Genomic DNA, 26187 nt, shown 5'->3' with positions numbered 1-26187 from the left:
GACCTTCAGGACTGGAACGACCGCTCCACTGCAAAATAAAGTAATAATTTCCTGAATGTCGAGAATCCTTTGAGGAGGAGGGAATGCTCGACACACAGTAGTGTCCAGTACTGCACCTATGAACAGGTTGCACTGAGAGTGCACCAGGTGAGATTTGGGCACGTTTATCGAGAAACCCAATTCGAACAACAGCTGAGTTGTGTCCTGCAGATGATGCAGCACCTTCTCTGGCGACTCCGCCTTGATCAGCCAGTCGTCCAGATAGGGAAAAACAGAAATCACCGACCTTCTGAGATAGGCTGCCACCACTGCCATCACCTTCGTGAAGACTCGGGGTGCAGTAGTAAGACCAAACGGAAGGACCGCAAACTGATAATGTTGCAACCCTACCGTAAACCGGAGATACTTCCTGTGCGACTTCAGGATGGGGATGTGAAAATACGCATCCTGCAAGTCGATCGACACCATCCAGTCCTCCTGATTCAGCGCTTGAAGAACCTGCGCAAGGGTGAGCATCTCTCTTGCTTCAGATAAAGATTCAAGATCCTGAGGTCCAATTTCGGACGCAATCTGCCGTCCTTTTTCGGAATCAGGAAATTCCGGGAGTAGCATCCCTGATCTCCTGCTCTGGAACCACCTCTATCGCACCTTTCTGTAGTAACTTCAGGACTTCCTCTTGTAGGAGAAGACGGTGGTTCTCTGAGCAAGCCCCTTGACAAGGAGGGTAATTTGGAGGGAATTCCCGAAAGGGAAGGCGTACCTATTTTCTACAAGATCTAGAACCCAAAGATCTGTATTAACAGATTCCCAATCTTGTAGAAAATGGGTAAGCCGGCCCCCCACAGGACCAACATGATCCAGAATGGCGGATCTAGGGCTGCTTTGTGGTGGAAGGAGGGGCTGAGGAAGAGGAAGAGGAGGAGGAGGAGAGTTGACGGCCACGTGAGCGACCCCTGATTCTACCTCTGTACCGCTTATACAGAGAGCTCTGCTGTTGTTGCTGCTGTTGCTGTTGGGTCTGCCTGTAGGAACGAAAGGTTACCCTTCCGAAACCCCTGTATCTTTTAAACGATCCCCTTGACTGGGATTGAAGGCCCAAAGACTTAGCCGTAGCCTTGCTTTCCTTAAAACGTTCAAGTGCAGCATCTGCCTTTTTGCCAAATAGTCCAGAGCCATCAAAAGGCAAGTCCAACAGCGTCAATTGCACATCAGGGGAAAATTCCGAAGACTTAAGCCACGCAACCCTCCTAGTGGCAACAGAAGACCCCATAACTCTTGCCACTGAATCCGCTGTGTCCAGTCCACTTTGTATCACCTGACGTGCTGCTGCCTGGGCATCCGTCAAGACCTCATTAAAGCCAACCCTATCCTCCTCAGATAGTTTTGGAGCCAGTTTCTTTGCAGAATCCATGAGCGCATGAATATAGCGTCCCAAAAGGCAAGTGGCATTTGTAGATTTAAGGGCCATGCTGGCTGATGAAAATACCTTTTAATTTTTTAGCTTCCCTGTCACTTGGGACCTGAGGAAACGCACCCTTAGATTTCCCTGAACAAGCAGCCTGAACCACCAGGCTCTCAGGCGACGGATGTGAAGTTAAGAACTCTGGGTCCCCTGGAGATGCCCTATACCTCCTGGCAACTGTTTTAGAAACTGCGGGAGCAGAAAAAGGTTTATGCCACACCTCCAACACAGGATCCATAATGGCCTCATAAAAGGGCAACAATGGTTCTGAAACCGTAGTAGGAGAATGCAGTAACTCTGTTAGAATGTTTGACTTGAATTCAGTAGTAGGCAGCTGCAGATCTAACAGCTCAGCTGCCTTCCTTATGACTGCATGATATGGAGCCACATCCTTTGAGGGTTCATCAGAAGGCGGAGTAATTTCCCACTCAGGAGATACATCCAAGCCACTAGCCTCCTTAAGTTAATCAAAAACGTCATCAGACTCCACAAGCTCTCCTTCTTCTGCCTCTTCTAAAAGGTACCTCTTCTCATCAAGCACCCTTTGAGCATCCCTCCTAGACCGGATTCGTACAACCGGCGTCGGCGGCGCTGTGATCGAATCCGACGGAGCCGGTGCCGGCGTCGAGCGTGGTTCCACAGGAGCAGCTGGCGTCGAGCGAGGTCGCGTCGGCGCCGGTGAAGAAGTAAGCGGCGTCGATGTTCTCGGCGCAGGCAGATGCCAAGACGGCGCAGCCGGGAAAAATGGCATGAAGGGGGCCTGCGGATAAGCCTGAGGCACTCCCAAACTGAAGGCCATAGGACCCATCAGACCCGAAGGTGCACCTGTGGAGTACATGGCCCTTGAAAATACCCCATACATCGCATTCAAATAATGCGTGGGGTCCAGAGAACGCAGGGTCCTGATCAGGCATCACCAGACTCGGGCCAACCGGCGCCGACGGTGGAATTTGCGGGGTCAAAGGCTCACCCGGTGCTTGAAGCTCCTCAACCGGAGACGGAGCCGGAGACGAAGCCAGGGCCGGGGATGGAACCGGCTTTGGAGATGGAACCGGCGCCGGAGATGGAGCCGGTGAATGAACTGGTGAAGCCACTGGAGAAGAAGGAGCAGCAGGTGAATCCGGAACGGGTGAGGGAGACACAGAGTCCTTACGGCGTCGAGAAGGTGATTTCGACTTCGGAGCCGTACTCTTGTCAGAGTGACGTCAAGAAGAATGTCTCCTCTTCTTTTTGTGCTTCTTAGATCTCGAAGCATGCCCCGAAGTCGACTTCGACGCCGACCTCGACCTCGATCGTGACCTCGTTCTCGACTTCCTCCTTCCTCTCTTCTCTTTTTTCATCCTCGCGATGAAGAGTTTCGCCTCTCTTTCCTTGAGAGCCTTTGAGCTCATCTTGCAACAGCAAGAGCATCCTTCCACATCATGGTCTGAAGATAAATACCATACACAGTCGTCATGTGGATCCGTGATGGACATATGCTTTCCAGCAGAAACACAAAGTAACAGTGAAGCTACAGAAAGTGATTCCCAAAATCCGTTGGCGTCGACGGCGCGGAAAAAAGGGAACTGACGTCATCACGCCGACAAGGTCTTCTTATGGAGCCGGTGACGTCAGCGGAGTCACGAGCGGAGCCGTGTCTCTGTGACGTTGTCTTCGACCTCATCGGCGTGGACTGCTACAAAAGTTTCCGAATGTTGCTGGCGCAGGGGATATTCACAAGGTGAGGAATCCACTGGCAGATGTATCCATCAGAAAAGGATAACCTTAACCCTAGATGTCGGTTCGCAGAACGGGGAGAATGGGTGAGTCGGTGAGGAATCTAACTAACTAATGTTTCTTACAGATACATCGTTACCGAAGGTAAGTAACTGGTTCATCTGAAAGAAACACGTTAGTTAGATTCCTCACCTTAGAATAGATACCCCAGCAATACCAATCCTGGAGGTGGGTCTGCGAACCAAGATCACAGCAGAAAGTCCTGGAGAACAGAACGGCCAAAGAAGCCGTCTCTCCGGACTTGGCTGTCCAGGCAATAATGCTTGGCAAACGTGTGCAGCGAGGCCCACGTTGCTGCCTGACAAATGTCCTGCAAGGGGACTCCCCAACCCAGGGCAGTCGTCGCCGCCGTGGCCCGAGTGGAACAGGAGGTTCCCTTTTAGCTAAGGAGTAACAAACTTTGATGGACAAAACGACCCACCGAGAGATGGTCCGCTTGTGCACCGCCCGCCCCTTCTTAGCACCCACGTAGCCAACGAAGAGTTGGTCATCTACTCGGAACTGTTTTGTGCGGTCCAGATAGGAGAGCGCACGTTTTGGGTCCAGATGGTGGAGCCGCTCTTCCTCTTTCGATGGATGCGGAGGCGGAAAGAAGGTGGGCAGCGTAACAGACTGCCCGATGTGAAAGTCAGTCACAACCTTAGGAAGGAAGGAAGGGCGAGTGCGGAGCCCAACCTTGTCCGGATGAATAGAAAGGAAAGGAGGCTTAGAAGAGAGAGCCTGGAGCTCACTCACCCTTCTAGCAGAGGTGATGGCTACCAGGAAAGCAGTCTTAAGCGACAAGAGACGAAGAGGACAATTATGAAGTGGCTCAAAGGGAGCGCACATCAGATATGTCAAAACAAGATTCAAATCCCACTGAGGCATTACGAAAGGGACAGGAGGAAACATGTAATGCCATTAAGGAATCGAGAAACAACAGGGGATTTGAAGAGAGAAGGCTGATCAGGAAGCCGAAGGAAGGCAGAGATAGCAGGAAGATAACCTTTAAGAGTGCCCAGAGCAGAGCCCTGCTGTGCCAAAGAAAGAAGGAAGAGGAGAACCTCAGAAAGAGGGGCGGAAAGGGGATCCACAGCCTTTGCTGTGCACCATGCCATAAATTTGTTCCACCTACAGGCATATACCGTTTTCGTAGAGGGACGCCTGGCTGCCAGAATCACATCACAGACTTCAGGAGGCAAGTCAAATGGCATCAACTTTCGCCGCTCAATCTCCACGCATGAAGGTGGAGACTGGACAGGTTCGGGTGGACGACGATCCCCTGTTGCTGCGACAGAAGGTCCTCCTGAAGAGGCAGTCGTATCGGGGGATCGATTGACACACTGAGTAGCTCGGGATACCAGTACCTTCGTGCCCAATCCGGAGCCACCAAGATGACTTGGGCCCGGTCGCGCCTGATCTTCTTCAGCACTCTGGGCAGAAGTGGTATAGGCGGAAAAGCGTACAACAGACTGAAACTCCACTCACGACAAAAAGCGTCCCCGAGCGAGTGCCGCCTTGGAAACTCCAATGCGCAGAACTGTTGACATTGCGCGTTCTCTTCGGTGGCGAATAGATCTAACCAAGGCTCTCTCCACTGCCGAAAGAGGCCTTGCACCATGTTCGAGTTGAGACGCCATTCGTGATCTATCATGCACCGGGGGCTGAGTTCGTCTGCTCTGGCGTTCAGAGAGCCCGCCGGATGTTGAACCACCAGGGTGATGCCCTGATGTTCCAGCCATGTCCAGAGGCGCAGAGCCTCCTGACAAAGGGTCCACGACCCCACCCCGCCCTGTTTGTTACAATACCACATGGCGGTGGTGTTGTCCGTGAACACCTGCACCACACTTCCCCGGACAACGGGAAGGAATGCCTTCAGTGCAAGTCGGATCGTTCGCAGCTCCAAAAGGTTGATATAGAGCCGAGACTCCGCCGGAGACAAGAGTCCTCTGATCACCGCCTCCCCCATGTGGCCTCCCCATCCCAGGAGGGACGCATCCGTCACCACTACGTGCTCCGGGTGGGGTAGGGAGAGGGATCTGCCGCTGACCCAATCGCGGTTCGTGAGCCACCACTGGAACTGTTTTGCAGTGCCCTCCGAGATCAAGACATGGTTGGACAGGTTGCCCCGATGCTGGGCCGACTGAAACTTCAGGTCCCACTGCAGAGCCCGCATTCGCCACCTGGCGTGATGCACTAACAGGATGCAGGAGGCCATCAGACCCAGAAGCCGCAGCACCAACCTGACCGAAACCCGGGATAGAGGCTGAAAGATGGGAATCTGAGCCTGAATATCCCAGACTCGCTGCTCCGGAGGATAAGCCCGGAACTGCGCCGAGTCCAGAACCGCCCCGATGAAAAGGAGATTCTGGGAGGGACTCAGATGCGAGCCCGCCTTCAACAGCCAGTCGTCGAGATAGGGGAAGACTGGAACCCTTGATCTGCGCAGATGAGCTGCGACCACCGCCATCACTTTCGTGAACACCCGAGGGGCACTGGTGAGGCCGAAGGGGAGCACCGTGAACTGAAAATGCTCCTGACCCACCGTGAACCGCAGGTAACGCCGGTGGGCAGGCAGGACGGGAATGTGAAAATAAGCGTCCTGCAAGTCCAAAGCTACCATTCAGTCTCCTGGATCCAGGGCAGCCAGAACCTGAGCTAGGGTAAGCATCTTGAACCTCTCCTGAGGTCCAAGATAGGGCGTAGGCCCACTTTGATCTTCTTGGGAACCAGAAAGTAGTGGGAATAGCAACCACGACCTACTTCTAGACCAGGAACGCACTCGACGGCCCCCTTGGCCAAGAGGACTGCAACTTCCTCCTGTAGAAGATTCAAGTGATCCCCCGACATGCGGTGGCACTGCGGTGGCATGGCTGGAGGGGTCGTCTCGAAGGGGAGGGAGTAGCCCCTTCGGACGATTTGCAGCACCCACCTGTCCGACGTGATGGAACGCCAGTGGAGCAGGTGTTGGCGAACTCTGCCTCCCACTGGCGTGGAATGGGCCTAAAAGCACGGGCTAGGAGGGCTTTGAGGCAGATGCTGCCGGGGTTGATGTGGACTGACCGGCACGTTGACCCCCGGTACCACCTCGGCAGAATCCACGTCCACGACCGCGTGCAGGTTGGATCTGCGGCTGGTGGCTAGGCGGATGTGAGGGGGCGCCCCTTCCTTGGCCAGGAAAGGCAGAAGTTTGCGGTCGCGGCCCCGAGAGGCCCAAGGACTTGGCCGTAGCCCGGGAGTCCTTGAAGCGCACCAGCGCACAATCTGCCTTTTCGCCAAAAAGGCGAGTGCCATCAAAGGGCATATCCATGAGGGTGCTCTGGACATCCCCTGAGAAAGACGTGGACCGCAGCCAGGCGTGGCGGTGGAGCGCCACCGTGGTTGACATCGCCCTACCCAGCGAGTCCATAGTGTCTAGTCCACATCGAATAGCATGTCGTGCTGCATCCCGCCCGTCGGCAAGAGCCTGGGCGAGCCGCGTCCGTGCCTCCTCCGGACACCGGGGCAGCACGTCCTCCACTGTATCCCACAGAGAGTGAGAATAACGGTCCAAGAGGCAAGCGGTGTTCAAGGACCGCAGTCCCAAACTAAGGGAAGAGAACAGCTTCTTACCGAACTGCTCTAGCCTCTTGGATTCACGATCCGGGGGAGCGGACGGTAAGGAGGATTTGGAAGTAGAGGCCTGGATAACCAGGCTCTCGGGCGTGGGGTGTTGGGACAGAAAACTGGGGTCGCCTGGAGCAGGGCGGTGGCGCCGGGCCACGTTCCGATCCACAGGAGGTACTGTGGAGGGCTTGGACCAGGTGCCCTTCAGAACGTCCACTAGTGCCTCAGTGCCTCATTGAACTGCAGCAGAGGCTCCGAGGAGCATGCTGACGGTTGAAGCACTTCAGTGAGGAGGTTAGCCCTCATGGCCACAGCAGGCAGCTCCAGCCCAAGGGCTTCGGCCGCCTTGCGCAGCACCACTGAAAATGCAGCACCTTCCTCCGAAGCCACAGTCGGAGGAGAGATGAAACCAGTGTCCGGGGAGGTGTCCAGACCACTGGCATCCCCCAGTTAATCTGCCCAGTCCTGAGATAAGGTGGCCTGCATGGCCAGAGAGTCCACAGACCCCTCCCAGTCACCCCCGTCATCCGATTCCTGATAAACAGGGGGAATAATCGGAGCCGGACAGTAGATGAAATTGTTATCCATCGGCTTCGGCTGCGGCGCCGGACGGCGGGCCCAGACCGGGGCTGAACCAGGGAACGGCGTCGTCCGGAGACGGCACCGGGGGTGGAACCGGTGTCGGCGCCGGCGGAGGAGGCGTCGTGATGTCGACCGGCACCGACTGAGATCCAGGCCTGGATTCCACGGGGACCTGCGGCGTCGGGACCTAAGTCGATGACGGCGCTGGGGTCGGTGCCGCCGGCTCGCTAGGTCCCGAAGGCGCGCCGGCAGGCGTCGACAGCGGAGCCAGGCACCTCATGGCCGCAAGAAAGGCACTGATCTCTGCCGGACTCGCGTCAGTCCCAGCGACCGGTGGGTATGGGGACGGACGCGGCTCCTGCGGCTCCGGCGGAACCGCGGGGGTGGTACCACCCTGACCCTCGACCGAGTCGCGCGACCGGCGAGGGGAGTCCGAAGAGCGATGTCACCTCTTGGACTTCTTAGCATGCTTCGACTTACCCGAAGACTTCGATCCCGATGAGCGGTGGTGGTGGCTGCGGCTCCGCGACCGGTCCTTCGACCTCTTCCTGGACCGAGACCGTGAACGGCGCAGAGCTGAGTGTCAGAGCTCGAGAAGCTTACAGGACCGCTCCCGCCTAGCCTTCGAGGTCAAGGCCTGGCAGTCGAGGCATGACTCCGCATCGTGGTCGGCCCACAGGCAGTAAAGGCACCGGCGGTGGTAGTCCGTCACCGACATCAGTCGATGACAGGAGTCACAGGCTTTAAAACCAGGCATCCTACCGGCATTAGTTCGAATCGAGTAGATAAAAGAGTCCAAAACGTTTTAGTAAGCTCTTCCCGGATCGGCGCTGTCTGACGCGGAAAAAAGAACTGATGTCAGCGCGCGAGGGCGGCGTCTAAGTACTCCGACGACATCATTCCGGCGCACGACGCCGACGATGGACGTGGAGCCGCAGACGCCGCCTAGCGACACGCAAGGGGTATTGCTGACGAAAAATCTTTCCGGATCCAGCCTGACGCCTTGGGATATTCTAAGGTGAGGAATCTAACTAACACGTTTCTTTCAGATTTGGTGATTAGTGTTTGTATACTGGTTATCCTGGCTGGATTGGGATATGCCAGAGCTCTGGAGGTGGCTAATGTGTCCCCTAGATACTGATGTATGTGGAAGGGCTGAAGATGTGACTTGGTGTAGTTTATTGTGTGTTAGCAGCTGGATGGTTTGATGAGTGTGATGAACACACTGGTTGAATGACTTGGCTTTTATCAGCCAGTCGTCGAGGTATGGAAAGACATGGATTTGTTGTTTTCTCGAGTGTGCTGCTACTACTGCAAGGCACTTTGTGAACACCCTGGGTACGGTGGTCACCCCGAATGGAAGGACTTTGAACTGATAGTGTTGTCCGTCCAGTATGAATCTTAGATATTTCCTGTGATCAGGCTGAATGGGAATGTGGAAGTAGGCGTCCTTGAGATCTAGTGTGGCAAGGAAGTATCCTTGTTGAAGTAGTGGGAGGACCTGTTGAAGAGTGATCATGTGAAAATGATCAGACTGTATGCAGAGATTGAGGGGTCTAAGGTCGAGTATTGGCCTTAGGGTGCCGTCCTTTTTGGGGATTAGGAAATATAGCGAGTACACCCCTGTTCCTTGATGTTGTAAGGGAACTAGTTCTATTGCCTGATTTTGAAGCAGTGAGAGAACCTCTTGTTTTAAGAGTGTGAGATGTTCTGTGGACATTGGATGTTGTTTGGGTGGTATGGTGGGTGGGGTTGCTGTAAGCTCCAGGCAGTAACCATACAGGATAATTTGTCTTACCCACTTGTCTGTGGTGATGGAAGTCCAGACAGGTAGGAACTGTGAAAGTCTCCCTCCGACCGGGGTGGAATGGTCTGGGGGGAGTGGAGGGAAGTCACTGTTTGTAAGTGTTGTTGTTACCTCGGCCTCTCCCTTTGTTGTTATTTCCCCTGTATCCGCCTCGAAAATATCCTCTGTTGGGGAATGTTTGTGTGGTGTTTTCTTAGGAAGAAGAGGCGGTGTCTGTTCCGATTTTTTTTCCGATGCTCCTCTATAGAAGGAGCGACTAAAGGAACCATGTGTGGATGGAGACTGTAATGCCCCCTGTGAGAAGTTGGCCTGATATATGATGTCACTAGTTCTAGTGTACACCTTGTATCAGTCCAAACAACCCTTATGGTGATTGGTTGTAAAGTCAACCTTATAGACCAGCTATCCTAGTAGTAGCATGGACAAGAGCAGTCTTAGGCTAAACTCTGTATGGCATGTGAAGCCAGCTGTTATACCACTACAATCCCTTGAATACCAAATGAAAGGACACCTCACCAGGTATATATAAAAGTAGAATGTATTTATTCTAACATATACCCTCAGCACTCTTTATGAGTTCAGAGGTCTAAGTACAAACAATTTCTTAAGTAGCATACGTTAAGTTACACAGGAAAATACAGTTAGGCCCAGGGGCCACGCAAACCATATACTAAGAAAGTGGTATAAGTACCACATCACGAACAGGGAGTAGGCCTAGGGCCTAGGGAATCGCTGGGGCTACACTACCCTACCAATAGTTAGGAAGTGGGAGGCCCACGGGAAGCGTGTGCAGTGTGGAAACACACACGCGGGTTACATTAAAGTCAATGGGAATGTAGTTGTTAGAAATAGGAAGAATAAGGACACTTCCGAAGTAACTAGGAGGAAGCAACTAAAGACTTAGACACTTGGATAGTCAATATCCACTGGAGCACCAGAGTACTCGCGTTACCTCACCCACAGGAGACGGGTGCATAGGTGTGAAGATGTGTCGGGTGTCGTCACTGGATCCTATGGATGCCTGAGGAACAGATGCTGGCAGGCGGCCAGGAGGAAGATGTCCGGTGGATCCAAGGATGGATCTTGAAGGAAGAACACCTGCAAGCAGAGGGGACAAAGTCTGGGTCACTAGCCAGTGACCGTGTGGAACCAGGAAGGAACCAGGCGATGTCGTGCAGAACACAGGTGGTGTCTTGAAGCTTGTCTCTGCAGCTGCGTGGACCAGGAGGCGTCGAGGACAACCAGAACCAGGGTACGAGCTGTCCCACAAAGGATCTTGCTCATGGCGGCATCGACGTCCCGATTGGAGTCAACAAGCCTTGGCAAAGGCAACCCACGCGGAAGTGGAAATTCGCTCCAGGTGCAGACCAGGAAGGTCTGAGGTGCTTCTCTTTCACAGGGAAGCAAGGGCCAGTCTGGAGGAGCCAAACCAGTGATGGAAAGTCAAGGGTTCGTCGTCACTTAGGCTACTAGCCAACGGGCAAGCAACTGGACAGATGCGTCGAGCAGGAAAATGGAGAAGGGCCCCACGCATAACTCGTGGAGTGTGGAGGGCTGATCTTCGGTGCAGATGGTGCTCGGGGTTGGGGCTTCTCAATCCCCAGAGCACAACTTCGAGGATGCCTCAGAAGCTGCGCTGGAAGCTACTTGCCAATTTTCCCAGGTAGCCAGTCCCACGTCTCTCGTCGCCTCCACGGATCACAGCTTGGCTGTGGATGTGGATCAGGGTCGGAGAAGTCTGGAGGTCAAGGCGCTGGTCGGGCTCTGCAGTCGGTTCCTCATAGAACTTGGGCAAAGCAAACGGCAGGTCGCTTGTTGGTGCCTGTTTGCACAGGGTGGCCACTCCTTGGCCACAAGGGAGATTCTTCAGTCTTCTTGTCGTCGAATGTCGAAGGTCCAGAGTTTCGTGTCTAGTTTCAGTTCAGGATAATCCAAAGTCCTAGGGACTCAGCTCCCACTCTTATACTAATCTGGGGGGCTGGGTTACCTGCTAGGTCCCTCCTATGGGTGGGACCAGGGAGGGGGTGGTTACACCCCCTTTCCTTTGTCCAGTTTCGCGCTAGAGCTGGGGCTGGAGGGCCCCAGCACCGGTTTGAACTGGACTATGCATGGAGCACCTTGTGTGCCCCAGGCATGTCTCATTCCTTTCAGCCCTCCCTGCCCCAATACACTAAAGTCTGTCTGGGGAGGTGCTAGCACCTCCCCAAGCAGGAAACCTATTATCCAGGCCTCCCTGGCTGGGAGGGCTCCCAGCTGCAGGAGGTCAGACTCGTGTCTGTGGCAGCAGCATCCATTTTGTGATGCTGAGGCTTTGGTGAGAGTTAAACAGCAAAGTAGGATTTTAACATGTCTCTCCCTCTAGAAGGGAGGAATAATATCCTCATCACCAGAAATGGTATGGGGGTATTATTCCAAAGTGTTAGACACCTTACACGACATGTTTTGATAAAGCCAAACCATAGTTACCATACCCCTTCCCTTTGTCCAGTTTCGCGCCAGGGCTGGGGCTGGAGTACCGGTTTGATCCGGACTATGCATGGGACACCTTGTGTGCCCCAGGCAGTGTTTCGTTTCTTTCATCCCTCCCTGCCCCAATACACTAAGTCCTGTCTGGGGTGGTGCTAGCACCTCCCAAGGCAGGAAACCTATTGTCCAAGCCTCCCTCGCTGGAAGGACTCCCAGCAGCAGGAGGTCAGACTTGTGTCCGTGGCAGCAGCATCCATTTTGTGATGCTGGGGCTCTGGTTAACGTTAACTGGGTAAGTAGGATTTTAACATGTCTTCTCCCTCTAGAAGGGGGGACTACTATCCTCATCGCCAGAAATGGTGTGGGGTAGTATTCCAAAGTGTTAGACACCTTACACGACATGTTTTGATAAAGCCAAACCATAGTTACCATAACCGCGAGGATTATAAGGCCCTTTAAGAGTATATGGTAGGCGATATCATAGAACAGCTATAAGGACATGGTTCCGAAAGCTGCAGACAGGCTCAGCTCAGGCTAGAGCACCATCTCACATGTTACCAAGCACTCTGCCCCCAGGATTGTTAAGGCCTGCCATAGGAGTGGCTTAAAGGTTACCCCTGTGTCTATATATAAAGTAGGTATAGGAATACTATACCTAAGCAAGGGGTGATTACACGACCTTGCCCCAGCTGAGTGATCAGCCAGTTGTGTCATGATGGGAGGCCAGCCAGGGGTGGCATAATACATGCTGCAGCCCCTGGTAGGCCTACGGTACACCCATGCCCTGGGTACCTAAGGTACACTGTACAGGGCCCTATAAGGTGATTCTTACCAATTGGGTTATGTACCTAAAGTACATAGTATGAATTTAGAGAGAGAACAGCTGGGCTGTGGGTCTGATTAGCAGGCCCACAGCCACATCTAAGTCGAAAACCAGTGAAGCAAAAGCAAAAAGTGGGGGTGACCATAAGAAGCAGACCCTACTCTCCTACACCCCCATAGATTTAGCAGTCTCCGTGTCCTTTTCCATTTTCTCTAGAGTGGTGTCTACAGCCGGTCCAAAAAGTTGTTCTTGATTGAACGGCCAATTGAGGATAGTTGTCTATACCGCCTGTTTGACTCCTGAGATGCATAACCAGGCATGTCTTCTGAGGAGCACACTAGTGTTAATGGACCTAGAGGCTGTATCAGCTGCATCAAGGGCACACTTGATTGATGCATTGGTTATTAATTTGCCCTCCTGAATTAAATAATTTGCCTTGGTTTTATATTGATCAGGTAAATGTTGTAATAGAGTTTCTAGTTGGTCATAGTGAGCCCTATATTACCTAGCAAGTAATGCCTGTGTGTTGGCTATCTGCCAGTGATTGCCTGCTTGGGCAGCAACTCTCTTGCCAGAGGCATCTAACAACTTAGACTCTTTATCCAGCGGTGGCGCATCACCGGAGGTCTGAGATTTGGCACGTTTTCTAGCATTAGTTACCAATAGTGCGTCTAAAGGTAGTAGACCCTTGATGTAAGTGGGATCATTGGGAGCGGGTTTATATTTTTTATCAATCCTGGGATTGAGAATTCTAGCTCTCACAGGGTCCTTGAATATGTCGGGGGCATGTTTAATGACACCCTTTAGCATTGGCAGGGTTTGTACAGTCTTTTGTGACTGTTAAAAGGTGTCTAGAAGAAAGTCCTCTTTTGCAGGGTCAGAATGCATCTGAACACCATGGTAGAGAGCAGCTCTATTTACAAGCTGACCGAAGCCAATATTGTCATTTGGGGGAGATGGCTTTGTTGGATATGCGTGGGGATCAGGGAGGTCTGGAGGATCTATTGGGTCATCATAATCATCCAACCGTCCTGTGGTACGTCTCTGTGTCGTCATCAGGGTCATTGAAAGGGTCATTGTTGCCTCCCCCACCCCCTAACTCATTATCATCCTGTGGTGGTGGTGAGTGTGGTGGAAGTCCTGGAGAATGTGGAGGAGAGACAGGCTTAGGAGGAAGAACAGGAGAAGAGGGTTGTATAGGTGAAGTGGCACAGCCTTTTCTCTTCACAGGCTCTGCAGGAGTGTCTGGTGTGTCCAGCTTCCTCTTCTTGTGTGGTACAGCAGCCACATGTCCAGTTTTGGGGTCTATGTGGAGAATTTTTTGTTTTGGATCGATAGGATCCGGTTGAAAAAGTTCTTCGTTTTGGGTGACCGTTTTCACACCGATTTCTTCGGGTCCGAGTGGGGTTTGGATTTCTGCTCCGAGGCCTTGACGATGTGTCGTCGGGCCCGGCGATCACGGATGGTCTTTTTGCATCTAAAATAGGCGCAGGCCTGGCAATTGTTCTCGTCGTGCTCAGGCGAGAGACACAGGTTACAGACCTTGTGGTGGTTACTGTGTGGGAATTTAGCTCCACACTGGGGGCATTTTTTAAATGGAGTCCTTTCCATTAGCTGTAGGCCCGAATGGTGTCGATAGGCCCAGCGGCCCTCGTCGACGACTGGAATCGAGTAGTTGAGGTGTGCGTCGAAGATCACGGGATCGAAAACAATACCGTAGAGTATTAGATATCTTGCGCGTTGAAAAGGTTTGGAGAATATGGCGCCGAACCAGAGCACAGAGGTCACATCCGAACTCGATGGCGGAAAAAAACAATCTGAGGATGGAGTCGATGCCCGTGCGTACTATCGTCCAAAGGAGGAGTCACCTATCTCGTGGCTACAAAAGACTCTTCTAAGACAACAACAAAGTGCAAGCATCCGAGCCCAACACCAGATGGCGATCTATGCACAGTTTACAATCTGCAGCTCATATGCCTCGAACATAATGTTAGATAGAAAACTATTTTCTTATAATTTTCCCATAGAGGTTATGGAAGGAGCTCCAAAAGGTAAAATGAGAGCATATTTTCTGTAAATTCACACACTCTTTCTCAGCCATATGAGATTGAAGTCTGACGTGCTCAGTAAATCATTTACTTCCAACAGGAGAAGCCTGTTGGTTGATTTTTTTGTGTTCTACTGCAGCCTCCCAAAGTGTTCTAATGAATAACTGGAGTGCTAACAGTCTTATGACAAAGGTATGGCACATCTGAAGCCATGTTGATTCACTCAAACTGGTAAAACTTAAAAAAAAATATTTAGAAATAAATAAAATGTTGAAAGAGAAATTAGAACAAAATGTAAGTGAATTCTCAAATATCTTCTTCTATTTCATTAACACATTCTGACAGGAAGTCTGAAACGTGCACTTTCAAAACCAGTAGCAGACTACCAGTTAACACCCTGTTGATCAGCAGCTTTACTACAGTGTTCTAATGAGCAATTAGAGTGCTAACATTCCGAATTTATGCCATTAGTGTGGCACATCTGAACACCATCTTGATGGAATCAAAGTGGAAAATTGAAAGCATTTTCAACTGAGGATACTGTAGTAAATGAGGAAAGCTGGGAACTTCATAACAATTAAGTCTCCCAAGATGCCATCAGAGAAAAAAAAACAAAAATATAGCACAAATATCACTCAAATGTAGCCCAAGTGTAGCCCAATGGCAGAAGTGTGCAAAACACTTAGGGGCAGATTTATGAGGCCCGTTGCGCCATCGGAACGTCACTTTTTTGTGATGTTCCGTGGCGCAGAAGCCTGCATGATATTTATCAGGCAGCACTGAGCCACTTTTTTGGGCTTTATGCTGCCTCATAAATATCAGTCCCTTTAACGCAGTGTTCTGCGTTAAAGGGGCGTGCAATGGGTGTTGCTGGGGGCGTTCCCAGCAACACCCATGGCCTTTTGACACTGCCCCAGATTTACGAGAAATCGTAAATCTGAGGCAGCGCCAAAAGCTTCCGCCTCCCCAGGGGAGGTGTAAGGGAGGCGCAACGGGGAGAAATATCTTTATTTCTCCTTGTTTTTCCTTTTTCTATGTGTGCTGCATTCTGCAGCACCCATACAAAGAGGAAAAACCTCTTGTGATTATTTTTGTACAGAAAGGTTTCCCTTCCTGTACAAAAATATTCATCTCCGCAACGCAGGCACCCTTGCACCATGGTGCAGAGGTGCCTGCGTTGGCGCAGGCAGCCCATTGTGCGCCGGCGCAGGGGAAAAGGACAGGAATGCGCCGCATTTTATAGATACGGTGCATCCCTGCCCTTTTCTTTTGCCATAGGGAAGCACAGCAGGAAGGCCTGCTGCGCTTCCCTACGGCAAAAACTCATAAATCTGCCCCTATATGTGTTGTTTTTTTTTTGCAGTTTTGTATAGCGCAGACTTGACCCGAAGGTATTGGAGTGCTTTATATGAGCATCCGTTACATTACACAAGGACACATTCATTTTGGTTTTATGCATAGTAATAGTTATCGCTATGCACAAGTGTCGGTCCTCAAAAATAAGTGCAGGCACCGACAACTGGCAACCCTTGGCTCTAACTAAGCACTGGGTACTTAAGAGGTGGTGAACTGTTGAGGAATACCCCAGATAACCTTTCCCAGTCTGTCTTTCAGGCATTAGGACCCTGGAGGACTTACCCACAATGCGGATATTAATAGTTGCCTTATCCTCAATGCCTTCAACCTGGACAAAGAGATCATACTTCCCGGAGTGGGTTCGTTCAGCTGACCTGATGAAAAGGATTGTGTCCACTTCGGAGGTTCTCACGCTGACCTGCTTAGGGTCCAGGGGCTTGTCATCTTTAGCCCATGTAACCTTCGGCCTCGGCTTTCCCTGCAGAAGGAAGAGAAATATTATTAAAGAACTCAACGGTGTAAGATTCATGCCAGCAGAGGAACAGGTGTCCTTTTTGCAACAGTGCCCTTGAAGCACACTTCAAGGGCTCAAACTCCCAGCAATGCCCTGTTGTACAGGGGGTGCACTTGTGCAATATAAATGTCCAACCAGCAGGACCCTGTCAGTACTATTATAAATTGAGTATACAAATATTGTACCTGCAGTGGAAGCTTCTTCTTCCTGCCAGTACCCTGTACCACAGGACCCCAGAGTGACCCTGATTCCGCTGGTACTTCAGGAGTGTGAGGTTCTCGGGGAGTGCCCTGGCGGTCATATAAAACTCTACCAGAGCAAGCTTTGACCTGGCAGTGTCATAGCACTAAGGTTACCAGATTACTCTGTTTCACAAAGTATTTGGTGCTCCAGTCCTTGATTTTTAATGAACAACCTTCTGCATTCCTCAAGTTGTAGTTCTGGTGTCCTTCATTTTATCAAGAGAAACTACCTGGCCTGATAACAATGACTTGTAAAATGAAAGGTCAGACTGGAGCATTAAATCTGAGGTGATATGGAGTCGTCTGGTAATCTGACATTGAGTGCCTAAAACTGCAATGCACTGTAAGGCCGAATCTAGCAGAATGACCCTTCTCGCAGCAGTATCCTGTCGATACCACAGAAAACCCAGTATAGCGAGCTTCATCATTGTAATGACAACCAATTCCCAGTTGAGTGTTCGATGAAAGACAAGTGATGTGAACGTCTCTGTGCCTACCTGAAAGGGAATAACCAGGTTCACTTGCTCCCCAACTTTTTTTATGTATGTCTGCCGCAGCTGGCGAGGAAGGCGGATCTTTGGTTGTTCTGTAAATGAAAAGGTAAAGAGATGAAGACACAATCATCTTTCTCAAATTATGGAATGTTTCATTATTTTGTGTCATTACTGTGCATGTATTCCATCTCATCTCATCATTCCCCATACACAATTCCAGACTCCAATTATACAGTGAGAAATATTATGTCAATTTCAGATGCTTTTGAAGATTTATGATCTCGACAGGTGTAGTAAAACAGAAGGATCACACGAGCAGCTGAGTGGGAAAGAGACAATGGGGTATCTGTAATCACAAATGAGTGGCCTAAGTGAAGTGGGTTGGACCTCCTGTGAAATAAATATCCCCTCGGCTGCATGCAGTAGGATGGGCACCGTTACCAGAATCAGTGGTAAGAACGTAGGTATGCGGCCAACTGAACCTCATGTGAAAAGATATGCCAGCGGCTTAATTTTTGATGGAGTGTGGCATGTGATATTGTTCAGTTTGTTTTTGGGCAAGGCGGGGACCTTCCAGGGGTACAAGTGTGACAGAAAATCAACTGTATATCCTGTTGAATACTTTGGGCCTCATTCATTTGTTTTTGCCATAGGGCAGTGCCGCAGGGCTTTCTGCTGCTCTGCCCTACGGCAAATGAAAAGGGCAGGCATACACCGTTGAGGGGATGATTGGTTTTGTGCAGGAAAGGAAGCCTTCCTGCACAAAAACAATCACAAGAGGCTTTTTCGTCTTTCTATGTGTGCTTTCTGCAGCAACAAATGTAGCATGGGATCGGGAAAGGGAAGCACGCGTTTACTTACGCACAATCTCCCGGATGGTGACCGCATTGTTCAGAATTACAGGCTCACTCTTCCCAGCAATGTTCACTGTGCGTACCCTAAACATAAGCTTCTCGCCAGTTGGGAGTCCTTTAACTGTGTAGCCGCACCGTTCCACCAGTTCTTTGTTGCCCACCACCCATTCCGTTGCTGTTGGGAAGAAGGTAAAAAATAGATACAGTGTGAACACAGGTATGTTTGTACAGGGAGAACTTTTATAAATGCTGTACATGCAGTGTGTGTGTGTGTTTTAGGGATTATAGCTGATTCTTTTCAATTTGAAGCAGTTGTTTCATCCTATTAATTTATTCTATGTAGACAATGATGCACAACTTGTTGGGTCCACCCAATATTCTAAAGTCTAGATGGATTAGCTCAGTCTTTGTTCATATGAGTAGTTTTTTGAGGAAAGTGTGGCTTCAGGCGAGCCTCCTACTGGATCATACCCACAGCGCTCTTCCTGGATGTTGTGGTTGCCAGCAAGCTTTGTTTTAGCATCATCTCAACCACTGGTTCTCCAAAACATATTTTGCAACTTTAAACATTTTTTGAGGTATTTAACAACCTACTGCCTCAGTTCTAATCAAACAGTTACAAGCATATTGTAATACAGGAATGTGAGTAAGTGTTTCATACTCACAGTCTGCAAACTTCATCTCATACGTTATTCCTCATCAGTTTGTTATGTATCTTTTTCCTGTCAGCCATGTCTACCCAGGCATAACCTTCATCCTATCTCTTCTTCATCTAACTCATACTTGGCGTAAGTATCCAGTGAGCCCAAGACACCTGGCCCCTTCTGGTGTACAATTCTGATGATGGACCTGAGCCTCTTCTCACTGTAGTGAAGACATGCTCATGTCCACTCAGACTAACCCTATCCATTTGTTTATTTGATCTGATAGGCATCGTAGTCACCGTCTCTGATACAGCCCTCTCATACGGTTTTCTCACTTTCATTCATACGAACCACCTCGACAGCCCTTCCGCCACTGAACCTGCTTAGATGGACAAGAACATTAGCAAATGCTTTCATTCTGTTCCTCAAAACCACCAGAAGTGAGTGTGGCATGTAAACTATCAACAAACTTTAAACCATTCCCACACAGTAGAGTACCCATTGGTCAGTTAATTTGAAGAATTGTTCTAGTGATTCCACTAGACGAGTTACATTATTTAAAATGCCAGCAATCTGTGAGAATCTGGCCTGATATATGCTGCCCACTAGTTATAGTGGGCAACTGGTATCAGTCCAAGCAACCCCTTATTGGTTATAGGTTAAAGACAACCTTTATTGAAAGCTATCCTAGTGGTAGGTATGGAGAGCAGCCTTCAGGCTACGTCTTGAAGGAATGTAAAGCAGCTTGTTTTACAAGTCTATAATCTCTTGAGTCACTAAATGAAAGATATCCACACTAGGTATATATATATAAAATATATGTATTTATTACTAAACACACCCTCCTAGTCTATTTATGAGACTAGAGGTCAAAACACATAAATTACACTTTATTAATCACAGTAAAATAGCACAAATACACCTCAGGCCCTAGGGGCGACCCAAACCATATAGTGGTATAAGAACCACGACTTAACTAGACACAAGGCCTAGAGCCTGTAGAATCGCTGGGACCCCAAGGAACCACCCAAGGTAGTGACACAGGGGACCCACGGGAGCCGTGTGCAGTGTGTGAACACAGCCGCGAGCTCCCGTTAGCTTCTATGGGGAAAGTCGCGGTTAGATTTTTAAAGATTAGGGACACTTAGAAATGAGTCAGGACCAAACCCTTTTGGACTTAGGAAGTTCTAGGGCTAACACCCACGGGAGCACCAGAGTACCTGTGTTACCTCACCCAGGGAAGCCGGATGCATAGGTGTCTTTTGGTGTCTGGTCGCGTCGTCGATTTCAATGGGAGCTGGCGAAGAAGTGCTGCTGCTGTGAAGATGCGAAGTATCCGAAGAGATCCAAGCCTGGATCAAAGATGAGAAGAACCTGAAAGCAGAGGGGCCAGAGCCTGGATCACTAGCCAGTGACCAGGAAGACGATGGACAGATGCCCACCGATGTTGGGTGATTTCAGGTGAAAGAGGTGAAGCTTGACTCTTCAGCCACGAGGACCAGGAGCCGTTGAGGACAACCAGGAGCTGGATTCGAGCTGTCCCACGAAGGATGTCGAGTGCTGCAGTGTTGGTGCCTGGATTGGACACAACAAGCCTTGGCATCAGCAACCCACGCAGAAACGAGAAAGATGCTTTGGTGCAGACCAGCAAGGTCTGAGGGACTCACCACTTGGTAGGGAGTCGGGGCACGTCTAGAGCAACCAGGGAAGCCCAAGGAAATTCAAAGTTACCCCCTCAGGAACCCACCAGTCAACGGACCAGGGATCGCGAAGGGACCTCGACACGAAACACAACACTGGGGACTCGGGTCGGCCTCTGAGATGTCTGGAAATCCTCTTCCTGGGCTGCAAATACTTCGGAGTCCGGCGGGAGCTGCGGATATGCAGACCGGCAAATTGCTTTGTTTGTGCCTGCCAAGCAGGGGAGTCACTCCTTGACCCCTAGGGAGATTTCTTCAGTCCTCTGGTCTTGAGCAGAGCGTCGAAGGTCCAGGATTCGGCTTCAGAGTTTCGTCTAGGGTAATCTAAAGTTCTGGTTACAGAGGCTCCTTACTTATACCTAAGGAAGGGGTTGGACTAGCTCTGGGGACCCACCTATGGGAGGGTTTGGAAAGAGGGGTGGCTACACCCATTTCCTTTGTCCAGTTTCGCGCCAGAGCAGGGGCTAGAAGCCCCTGAACCGGTCTGAGCTGGACAATGCACAGGGACACCAAATGTGCCCCCAGTGCAGGACTTCAAAGCACTCAGAGAGTGCTCCCACCCAGCCCCAATACACATAATCCTGTTTGGGAGGTGGTTACACCTCCCTGTGACAGGAAACCTATTGTCCAGGCCTCCCCTGCCGGAATTTCGGTCAGCAGTAGGAGGCCAGACTTGTGTCTGTGGCTGCAGCATCCATTTTGTGACACCAGGGCTCTATTAAGCGGGTATGATTCCAAGGTGTTTGACACCAAACACGACATGTTTCCGTGCAGCCAGTCCAAAGTTAGCATTTACCGTTTGGTTATAATGCTCTTAAGAGTATATGGTCAGGCTGCACTACTGACAACCCCGGAGAAGAGATTCCGAAGGCTGTAGAGGGACTCAGCTCATGCCTGGCCCCGCCCCTCACATATAACCAAGCACCCTGCCTTCAGGATTGATAAGGCCTGCCATAGGGGTGACTGATAGGTTTTTATGTGCAGTATATGGTGAGATATAGTGAACCTATATCTCAGTAAGGGGTGCATGCACCACCTTACCCAGGCTGCAATAGCAGACCTGTGGTGTCATTTTGGGTGGCTTTCCAGGGGTGGCATAATACAAGCTTCAGCCCCTGGTAGTCCTCTGGGGTACCTATGCCCTGGGTACATAGTATACCATATACTAGGGACTTATAAGCGCACCTCAGATCCAATCTGCAATGTACCTAAAGTACATGGAATCATTTTAGAGAGGAAGCAGCTAGGCTGGGGCCCTGAATAGCAGGGTCCCAGCCAGACTAAAGTCGAAAAAAAGTGAAACACCAGCAAAAAGTGTTTGTAAACATGTGAAGCAGATACTACTCTCCTACACAACCCCCCCGCCCCCCCCCCAAACGCAGGGACATTAAACTAACCTTGACCAGTTGAGGCTTCATGTTCTAAGTGGAAATATCTGGAGAGTCCATCTACATTGGCATGGTTGCTCCCAGGTGTATGTTTCACTGTATAGTCCATCCCCTGTAGGGAAATGGACCACCTGAGAAGTTTGGGGTTTTCACCCTTCATCTGTTTTAACCTTAAGAGGGGCTTATGGTCTGTCTGAACAATGAAGTGAGTACCAAATAAGTATGGCCTCAACTTCTTCAGATCCCAAACCACAGCAAAGGCCTCCCTCTCAATGGCTGACCAACATTTCTCTCTGGGGGTCAACCTTCTGCTTATGAAAGCTACTGGTTGATCCTGACCTTCACCATTCAACTGTGACAGTACAACCCTACCTCCAACTCAGATGCATCTGTTTGGACAATTAACTTTTTGGAGTAGTCAGGACTTTTCAGAATGGGAGCAGTGCATATTGCCTGCTTCAGGTCATCAAATGCCTTTTGTCAGCTAGCTGTCCACTGAACCTTTTTGGGCATTTTCTTAGAGGTTAAGTCATTCAGGGGTGTCAATATTGATCCATACCCCTTGACAAATCTTTTATAGTACCCAGTCAAGCCTAAGAAGGCTCTCACCTGAGTCTGGGTAGTTGGAGCAACCCAGTCCATTATTGTCTGGATTTTGCTCTGCAATGGTTGAACCTGGCCTCCACCTACAAGGTGGCCCAGGTACACAACCTGACTCTGCCCTATCTGGCACTTAGAAGCCTTGATAGTTAGGCCTACTTTTTGCAGGGCCTCCAAAACATTCCTCAGGTGGACCAGGTGATACTCCCAGGTGGAGCTAAAGACAGCAATATCATTTAGATATGCTGCACTATAGTCTTCCAGGCCTGTAAGGACTTGATTCACCAACCTTTGGAAAGTGGCAGGTGCATTCTTCAAACCAAAGGGCATTAACACAAATTGATAGTGCCCACTAGGGTTAGAAAATGCTGTCTTTGGCTTTGCATCATCAGCTAGTCTGATCTACCAGTAGCCAGCTGGCAGGTCAAATGTGCTTAGAAACGTGGCTGAGGCCAAAGTATCTATTAGCTCATCTGCCCTAGGGATGGGATGGGCATCAGTCCTAGTGACTGCATTGAGACCCCTGTAGTCCACACAAAACCTCATCTATCTCGTGCCATCTGTGGTGTGAGGTTTCGGTACCATGACTACTGTACTAGCCCAAGGGCTATCTGAGGGTTCAAAAACTCCCAAATCCAACATCTTTTGGATTTCTGTCCTTATACAGTCCCTGACCAGGGAAGCCCAAGGAAATTCAAAGTTACCCCCTCAGGGACCCACCAGTCAACGGACCAGGGATCGCGAAGGGACCTCAAGATGAAACACAAAATGACGGCCCACGGGTCACTCGGAATGACCAGGCCTCCAATCTTCAGTGGATTCAGTGCTCGAGGAGGGGGCAACAAGTCAGCCCAAGCATGACTTCAAGGGACGTCGAGAAGTTAATGCACTTGCAGAAAATGCACGGTCACCAGGAGTTCCGGTTCCACGCTACTCACGAGGGCTGCAGGTCTCAGCTTTGCTGGGGACTCGGGTCGGCCTCTGAGATGTCTGGAAATCCTCTTCCTGGGCTGCAAATACTTCGGAGTCCGGCGGGTGCTGCGGAAATGCAGACCAGCAAATTGCTTTGTTGGTGCCTGCCAAGCAGGGGAGTCACTCCTTGACCCCAAGGGAGATTTCTTCAGTCCTCTGGTCTTGAGCAGAGCGTCGAAGGTCTTGGATTCGGCTTCAGAGTTTCGTCCAGGGTAATCTAAAGTTCTGGTTAAAGAGGTTCCTTACTTATACCTAAGGAAGGGGTTGGACTAGCTCTGGGGACCCACCTATGGGAGGGTTTGGAAAGAGGGGTGGCTACACCCATTTCCTTTGTCCAGTTTCACGCCAGAGCAGGGGCTGGAAGCCCCTGAACAGGTCTGAGCTGGACTATGCACAAGGACACCAAATGTGCCCCCAGTGCAGGACTTCAAAGCACTCAGAGAGTGCTCCCACCCAATTCCCCAATACACATAATCCTGTCTGGGAGGTGGTTACACCTCTCTGTGACAGAGAACCTATTGTCCAGGCCTCCCCTGCCAGAGTTTCGGTCAGCAGTAGGAGGCCAGACTTGTGTCTGTGGCTGCAGCATCCATTTTGTGATGCCAGGGCTCTATTAAGTTTTTACCGGGTATACCAGTGCTGCCATGTCTCTCCCTCTAGAAGGGCGGGATCATACTCCCACACCAGGTCCTGGTGTGGGGGTATGATTCCAAGGTATTTGACACCAAACACGACATGTTTCCGTGCAGCCAGTACAAAGTTAGCATTTACCGTTTGGTTATAATGCACTTAAGAGTATATGGTCTGGCTGCACTACTGACAACCCCGGAGAAGAGATTCTGAATGCTGCAGAGGGGCTCACCTCATGCCTGGGCAACCCCTCACATATAACCAAGCACCCTGCCTTCCGGATTGATAAGGCCTGCCATAGGGATGACTGATAGGTTTGCATGTGCAGTATATGGTGAGATATAGTGAACCTATATCTCAGTAAGGGGTGCATGCACCACCGTACCCAGGCTGCAATAGCAGACCTGTGGTGTCATTTTGGGTGGCTTTCCAGGGTTGGCATAATACCTCCTTCAGCCCCTGTTGGCCTCTGGGGTACCTATGCCCTGGGTACATAGTATACCATATACTAGGGACTTATAAGGGCACCTCAGATCCAATCTGCAATGTACCTAAAGTACATGGAATCATTTTAAAGAGGAAGCAGCTAGGCTGGGGTCCTGAACAGCAGTCGAAAAACAGTGAAACACCAGCAAAAAGTGGGGGTAAACATGTGAAGCAGATCCTACTCTCCTACACAATCAATCTCCAATTCTTAGTTTTAAGCTTGGAGATCCTTGTTAGCATCACATTGGCAAAGAATTTGAGAAAACTCTTCCTCAGTATTCTGGATTGTGTACAGATTGCACAAACAGCAGGTTCTCATGAAGCATTCAAATCACTGTTAACACATTGCACACTTGTGAGTCCTGGTTGTTTGGCAGAAATCATGCATTTCCAAACTTCCCATCATCTGTGTCCCGCTATCCTTCTGCCAGACTACCAAGCTTATGCCTCATGTGATACCCTATAACACCCTTCCTCTACAGAAATGAAGCACTTCTTCCACATGTGTGGTCCACACATTTGTGGGGAGTGTACATATGTCGCAGCTGGGAACCGTGGTGAAGGTAGCATGGCTACCTGGCTAACCAGGATTCTGTTATCCACCTATGTTAAGGAGCTGCAACAGATTTTTGCTGTCAAAGGCCCTTTTGCCCTTGATGTGAGGTGTGGGTCAGTGACTAAGGGAGTGAGTTCAATCATCTCTCCTATGAAATCTTCTTTTAGCTCCTGCCATATTTACATGATGATACTTCAACGAGCCTATGAAGTTCTTCATTTGAATTTCCCATCTGTGACACTGCATCTTTAGGCTTCGTAGTCGGTTGTCCAGATTCCAGTGGATTCCCCCTTTCATCACCATACCGTGGCTCAGTAGAGAGAGATTGCCAATAGATGTGCCACAGCTCTTCTGCACACATGGCTTTGATAGTAAAATATAAGCAATTCTGGAATAGCTATTCTAGACCTAGAAATCTAATTATTAGTGGCTGAACTAGGCTCACCCCACAATTATTTTACTAGTGGTGTGTTCACCAGAGTTTTACTGGGGCAGCCTTTCTGGTAAATAGGTGGGGTTGGGGGCATATGGGCTATCTACTAAGAAGAGTGGAATACATTTGATCTGCTTACAGCAGCAGAGCAGTTCACAGATCACTCTATGGGTGGCTACACCTGCCTTGCCTCACAGAGCAAACAACATTTTCTAATGCTGTTATGGTCTGCGCTGCGGTGGTATTCTGAATATAGGTAGGTTGGGGACAAGGAAGCTCGCCCTTACTGACTTTCTGAATGCTCATTGGTCTAAGTGGTGAGATAAGCATTTTATGACTGTGGTTCTAAATATTTTCCAACACATGATTAGTATAAGTACTTGGTGACTATGCAAGTATATGATTGCACCATTCTTTCTCCCTCCTCCTTTCTACCCCACACACTCACTCTCCCAGACTCCACTCCCATGATGGTTATAAGGAACGCGTTACTTACCTGTAACTGCGGTTATCCAGCATTGGTATCTTTCATAGATTCACATGCCTGAATCATTCCCCGTCGTCGGGATGGGAGTCCCCGGTAAATAAACAAAGCAATGTCTCAGTAGACATATAGAGTAATAGGCCCAAAAGGCCTTACCTTAGTAACATATCCACGTCCTTATGTAAAAAAGGACCAAACTTTGAAGAGTAGCCAATCAGCTAGTACCACCCTCTAGAACCTTCCTGGAAGGAGCTCTAGTCCCTCAGATTTTCGCTAAGTAGTTGT

The 26187-nt window shown here is 50.1% G+C and overlaps 1 protein-coding gene across 2 annotated transcripts in view; it reads right to left on the bottom strand.

Annotated features, from left to right (window-relative positions):
• Positions 1-26187, bottom strand: part of MYBPC2 (myosin binding protein C2) — a 256681-nt gene that overhangs the window by 65710 nt on the left and 164784 nt on the right. For both annotated transcript variants that reach the window (XM_085616340.1, XM_085616341.1), the window contains 3 exons: positions 18017-18184; positions 17159-17247; positions 16188-16383 (listed from right to left, as the gene is read on the bottom strand). In XM_085616340.1, coding sequence (XP_085472466.1) covers positions 16188-16383; positions 17159-17247; positions 18017-18184 — 453 coding nt within the window. The remainder of the gene's footprint in view (positions 1-16187; positions 16384-17158; positions 17248-18016; positions 18185-26187) is intronic.

Source organism: Triturus cristatus, chromosome 7 (genome assembly GCF_964204655.1).
Source record: "Triturus cristatus chromosome 7, aTriCri1.1, whole genome shotgun sequence".
NCBI lineage: Eukaryota > Metazoa > Chordata > Amphibia > Caudata > Salamandridae > Triturus > Triturus cristatus.
This window is presented reverse-complemented; position numbering and strand designations above follow the sequence as displayed.